The 6,713-nt window shown below is 41.9% G+C and overlaps 1 protein-coding gene across 1 annotated transcript; it reads left to right on the plus strand.

Moving 5' to 3' along the window:
• Positions 1–4,706: 4,706 nt before the first annotated feature.
• Positions 4,707–5,564, plus strand: LOC122069891. Its single transcript, XM_042633973.1, has 2 exons — positions 4,707–5,307; positions 5,401–5,564. The coding sequence occupies exons 1-2, from the start codon at positions 4,707–4,709 to the stop codon at positions 5,562–5,564; spliced, it is 765 nt and encodes a 254-aa protein (XP_042489907.1).
• Positions 5,565–6,713: the final 1,149 nt, after the last annotated feature.

Raw genomic sequence — 6,713 nt, forward strand, 5'->3', positions numbered from 1 at the left:
ATTTTTAATCTAGTCGTCAACTTTTGGACATACTTTGGGGGTTAGTAGAGCTGTTCTAGAGGAGGTTACAATCCGAATTTGGGGAGCATTTGATTGAAAGTAATTTCAATTTTACCATAACCTGAAAATTACACCTTAAGATTACAATTTTTTAATCATTCCTAAACCACTCTATCAATCGTTCTTATTTTCGAAGTGATAATATGTGTCATGAGGGATTGATTACTAGATTTTGACCTCCGTTTAAGAGGGTTGCATTTTTTGGATTCTTTTGACTTTTGTTGACGTTTGAGGGAATTGGGGGTATTGAGTTCATTTTGAATTAGGGAATTAATGGTGGATGTACCTATTGCAGATTTGCAAGTGGTGATTAATTTGAGCATTCACAGCTGAAAGAGTGGAAGTAGGAGACATGCAGGATGAGGTAGGTGGGATTATACTATAAGTGTGTGGTATGGATGTATAAAGTGATGTACGATATATTTTTACAGTTGAGATATGTTAGTGTATGCTTACTTGATTTGTTTTCAAGATATGTGACATTTGATTGTGGAGGATATTGCAATTTGGTGAAAATAAATACTATTATGTGATGTATATCATGAAGGTGATTTTGGAATCTTTGCTTATGTATTGTATCGGTGTTTCATAAGTATAAGTAAAAGAGTGAACCCGAAAAGGTGATTTTTTGTAAAGATGGTCTTGTATGAAAATGATTTTTAAAGGTGAAAAGAGAAACTGTTGAGGGTAAATAGAATGTAATTGCCATCTGGGAGGAATTGATACGTAAAGCCATAGAAATTGGGATTTGGATCCCAAATGTACAAAAGTGAGTGTCAGTGGTGTATGAGGTGATGAAAAGGTAATTTATAGGTGATTGTTTGACTTTTTTCTAGGAGTATGGATGGTAATAGCATGTTCCCTTGATGCCAGTTAAAGTGTCAAAGTATGAAATTAAATAACGGTGTTTTCGAAAAGTGTTATTTGGTGGAAAAACTAAAGTTTAGTTAAACCTTTGTGATTTTGGTTCTTGTTACTATGTTGTATTCTTACTATTTTCTTTCTTATTGGGCTATCGAGCTCACCCCATTATTTTTGCAATACGGATGATTGGGATGGATGTATGCTTAGAGTGGAATTCAAGGGCGACTTGAAGATTTCTTTATTGATTGTTATTTATGTTTTCTTAGATGAATCTAATAGGAATAAATGTGAGGTGTAAACTCTGTTAGTTAGACTTAAAGTTTATCTTGGACATAACTTAGATTGCCACCTATAAGAGTTGTTTAAGATTTATGACAATGGTTTCTTATTTGGTTTAAAATTTGAAATTGATAAAGTTTGTTATGAATGTTTTGTTAGTATCTGTTGATCATTTGATCAGTGCCCATGAGGACTGAACCCTTACCTAACATATGGGTCTGGGTTGTGCAAGTAGTCTCTTTTGGCATTTGCAAAAGTCATCAAGGTGGATTCATAATTGAAACTGTAAAATAAAAGGGAGAAATATAGAGGGAGAGAGAATCCTGCGATTTATGTAAGGGAGTCCCAATAGTTAGATTGGGGCTTCCCACTTCTATTCTTTATATAGGGCTCAAATCAGCTATTACAAGCAAGATATAACTCCTACTAAGAACAAGAATCCAAAACATAAAGAAAACTAACATAGGATTACTAGCTCCTAATTTAGACATCAGTCATAGTTGAACTAAGACAATACTAGTTGTATTACGAAAACAACAAGGGAGGAACCTGCGGCTTGTGCAGGACTCCTCTTCCCTATTTTACGTTGGACTTCTAACACTCCCCCTCAAGCTAGAGCACAAATGTTAATCATGCTCTGTTTGTTACAAATATAGTCCACTTTACCACTCCCACATACTTAGTGAAAACATCGGCAAGTTGTTCTCCTATACAAACATAACTCGTAAAAATAACTCCTTGTTGTAGCTTCTCTAAAATAAAGTGATAATCAACCTCAATATATTTTGTCCTTTCATGGAACACAGGATTAGATGCAATATGGATCACAACTTAGTTATCAAAAACAACTGCATAGATGAAGTGCATTCAACCCCAAGTTTTGTCAACAATTGCTTTACCTACATCAACTCACAAGTGACATGAGCCATGGCACGACACTCAGACTCTGTGCTAGACCTAGCCACAATAGCCTAATTCTTGCTCTTCCAAGACACAAGATTACCACTAACAAACATACAATACTCAATAGTTAATTGCCTATCAACGGGATATCCAGACCAATCAGCATCACAGAAACCCTTAAATTAACCATGTCCATAGTCAGTGTAAAGTGAACCACGACCTGGAGCCTTCTTGAGATATTGTAGAACATGAATAATAGAATCCCAATGAGAATTGAGATTCTAATAGAGACGAAGGAAACTGACTCACAACACTGACAGGAAAGGCAATATTAGGCTTAGTCACTATTAAATCATTAAGCTTTCCCACTGATACGCACAAACTAAACCACCTAATCGGACGGACATGGACACCTACACCACAGCTTCGGATGTGGCAGAGGAATCCAAACTTCTCCATAGTAATAGAGTCATAATAGGACTCCATTCACCTAAGGAAATATTCCCTGAGGAATCATGGAGCAGGCAAGGAGGAGTCCTCCAACAAATCGTCTCAATCGCATTTGAGGAGGAAGGACGTATCCTAGTAGGACTCCATAAGGGATAATCCTATAAGAGAAAACCCGAAAGACAGAACCAAGTAGGTCAATACGTTCACACCATTACTTTTCTAGAAAAACTGTTGTGCGAATCTCTAACTTAGGTGTCGAAGGACTAATCCCGAAGCTACCTCCAGGCCTCTGCTTTTTGTGCTTGTGCAAGATCGACACTCAGCCTTACAGATTGGTGTCGTCTGTGAGAAACAATAGAGTAATGGTGGGGAAAACCTACAATCGTTAGAAAACAAAGGTAGCGCTCGATAAAGATATGAATGCAGAAGTGCCTTCAGAACCTCTGCCTCCCTTGGCAGACATCGACGAAGAACGAGGGAACAACAGTCGAGAAGGTCCTGAGAGGGACCAACATTCGATTGGACATTCGGTGTGTAGGGACAACAATTCCTCATCCCCTCCTAGGGCGCAAGATATGTGACCAAGGAGTAGTTCGATGCCGTTTAGGAGAAATACGATCGGATGGCCGAAACAAAGAAGGAAGTCTTCAAAGTTGTCACTCAGAGGACTAATAGAGCTACCAAAGATTCCCATGTCCAATCGAAGTGAGTTCAAGACGAGGAACAAAGTTGTTCGGGGTCGGTAAGATCCGGTTGGAATCCTCAAAATCGTATGACAAAGGAAAGCCCCGCACCCAAAGAGAGGGCATGACGCTCCATGGAAGCTAGGCATGAAGAGCCACGTCAAGGAGACGAGGACCTAGGGTTGAAGCAGATGATTCTCGACTTGAAGGATGAAATGCTGAAGGTAGTAGACAACCAGGTAGGCACTCATGAGCTAGACCTCACTAATGACATGGCTTTAGCTGATGAAGTCATGAGGGATCCGCTCCCCACTGGGTTTCACTTGCCCAAGTACAACACTTATGATGGGACAGGAGACCCAGTTGACCACCTTGAAGGGTTCAAGGTTGCTATGCAATCCCATCGGGTGTTAGAAAGCATTATGTGTCGGGCAATCCCCTTAACCTTCAAAGCTGCTGTTAGATTGTGGTATAACCATTTGCCACCAAAACCAACCGCAGCTTCAATGAACTGAGCCATGTCTTTGTAAAAGGATTCTCCAATAGTCAACCCCTTCAAAAGACCACATTGAACTTGACCAACGTCAAGCAGTATGAGGGAGAATCACTACGAGACTACATGAAACTCTTCCTGAAGGGAAAGGTTACGATTAGAGGCCTAGACCCGAAGGAAGAGTTCATGGCACTTCTAGGAGGTGTCAAAGACAATAAAAAACTAAAAAGATCCCTCGTGAAGCGTACACCAAGAAATTTGGCTGAGCTAAAAGCCCGATGTGATAAATACATTCAGATAGAGGAAACCCTGCAGGACGACGAAGAAGCTAAAGGGAAGGTAGGAAAGAAAGAACCTTAAGAGAGGAGAGCAAGCCTTCCGAGGGAAAGAGACGAAGGTTGGAACATGATCGGGCACCCAGTCCACCAAGAAAATTTGAAAGGTATGCACCCATCAACCAAAGGAGGACTGATGTGTTGATGCAGATAAAAGTCTCCTCAGACGCTAGAGCCTTAAAGTGGCCAGGGAAGATGGGGCGACACCCCGAAAGGCACAATATGGACAAATACTGCCACTTCCACTGGGATCATAGCCACGACACCGAAGAAAGCTGACACCTAAAGGGTGAAATAGAATGCATGATCTGAAGAGGGTATCTGCGATGGTTTGTGGACCATGAAAAGGAAGACGCACAAGACAACAATGATCAGCAGAACAACCACCAGAGGGATAGAAGGGGTCATCGGGAAAGAAGGGGACTAACCCATTGAGGCAATTAGGAACGGCGATGGGATCGAACTCCCGAAGAAGCTGACCCTTGCCCCTAGGAGGACCAGAAAAGCCCAACCAGGGTCATAGCCACTATCAACGGGGGATTAGTCGCAGGAGAAAGCTCCATTTCAGTTAGGAAAGCCAAGGCTTATGCAAGAAGTGTACATGTGACAGAATGGTCAAATAAGAAGGCGAGGACGGGGATGGTTATATCTTTTTCGAACGATGATCTAAAAGGAGTGCAGACACCACATGACGACACCTTGGTAATCACCATGACTTTAGTCGATTGCAGGGTAAAGAGGATTTTGGTGGATAACAGCAGCTCAGCTAATATCCTATTCCTCGAAGCCTTCCAAAAGATGGGTTTGGACAAAGAAAAGCTAAAGAAGGTCGAACACCAATTGCAAGGGTTCTTAGGGGCCTTGGTAAGAGTTGAAGGTTTAATTGAATTACCAGTAAGAGCTGGCACTAGAGACAGCCAAGTCACAGTTATAATAAACTTCCTCGTGGTCGACATCACTTCTGCGTACAATGTCATATTGGGAAGAGTTGGCTTGAACCTGCTAAAAGCCATCGTTTCCTCACAACATCTCAAGATGAAGTTTCCTATAAGGAATGGGGTTGGTGAACGCCGAGGTGATCAAGAAGCATCCCAAAAATACTATGCCACTACCCTATGGGGAAAAGAGAAAGCAGGCGAAGCACTTTCGATAAAATACCTACGCGATGACACCAATCATCGAAGTGGAGAACCAGTTGAGGACTTAATCCTGTTTGATGTTGAAGAAGGGGACAACAATCGTCAGTTCCAAGCTGGGGCATCAATACCGAGGCAACAATAGGAAAACATCATTTCATTCCTTCGGGTTAATTCCGACGTCTTCGCCTGGTCAGCCTTAGACATACCTGGGATAGCTCGAGAAGTGATTGAGCATCAACTAAGTGTTAATCCGCCTAAGAAGCTAGTACAGCAGAAAAAGAGAGCTTTCACCCCTGAGAGGCAGCAGAAGATAGATGAAGAGGTAGAGAAATTGCTAAAGGCAAAGTTCATCCGCTAAATCCGATACCCCGAATGGATATCCAATGTGGTAATGGTTCCGAAGGCAAACGGGAAATGGAGAATATGCATCGACTTCATGGACTTGAACAAGGCCTGCTCGAAGGATAGCTACCCCCTATCGAAGATAGACCTTCTCAATGATGCCACTTCAGGGCATGAGGCATTAAGCCTCATGGATGCATACTCAGAGTAGAAGCAGATCAAGATGTGTGAGGCTGATGTCCTGAAGACATCCTTCATAATTGAGGGAGGATTGTATTGTTATGAAGTAATGCCCTTTGGGCTAAAAAACGCAGAAGCCACTTACCAAAGGTTAGTGAACAAGATCTTTAAGGAAATGATTGACAAAACCATGGAAGAATACGTGGATGACATGCTTATGAAAAGCCTGAAGGTAAAACATCATATCCAGGACCTGAAGCGAGCATTCCAAGTACTGAGGGAATACAGTATGAAGCTGAACCCAATGAAGTGCGCATTCGGAGTAACATCGGGAAAGTTCCTTGGCTTTATCGTCTCAGAAAGGGGTATTGAAGCCAACCCAATGAAAATATAAGCCATCCGAGAGATGAAGTCCCCGCAGAGTGTGAAGCAAGTCTAGGAGCTGACAGGCAGAATCATCACCTTGGGTCGATTCATGTCTCAATCAACTGATAAGTGCCTCCCTTTTTTCAAAACCATGAAAGGATCCAAGAAGTTCGAGTGGACAAAGGAGTGCGAGAAGTCCTTCGAACAGCTAAAGAAATACCTAGTAACACCCTCGCTACTGACAAAGCTAAACACTAGGGATACTCTGTAGCTATACCTAGCTGTATTGGCCGTGACAGTAAGCGCGGTACTGCTAAAAGAAGAGGAAAGACAACAACAGCCGATATACTATGTCAGCCAAACCTTACTAGATGCAGAAGCAAGGTACAGGAAGATAAAGAAGGTGGCATATGCCCTCGTGATAGCGGCAAGGAAGCTGCGACCCTATTTCCAATCACATGATATGTGTGCTCACGGACCAACCCCTGAAGAAGTTACTACAGAAGCCAGATATATCTGGCAGGTTAGTAAACTGGACCATAGTGTTAGGGGAATTTGACATCTAATATAGACCAAGGACCATGATTAAAGCACAGGCCATGGAGGACTTTATAGCTGA

Source organism: Macadamia integrifolia, unplaced genomic scaffold (genome assembly GCF_013358625.1).
Source record: "Macadamia integrifolia cultivar HAES 741 unplaced genomic scaffold, SCU_Mint_v3 scaffold756, whole genome shotgun sequence".
Taxonomy (NCBI): domain Eukaryota; kingdom Viridiplantae; phylum Streptophyta; class Magnoliopsida; order Proteales; family Proteaceae; genus Macadamia; species Macadamia integrifolia.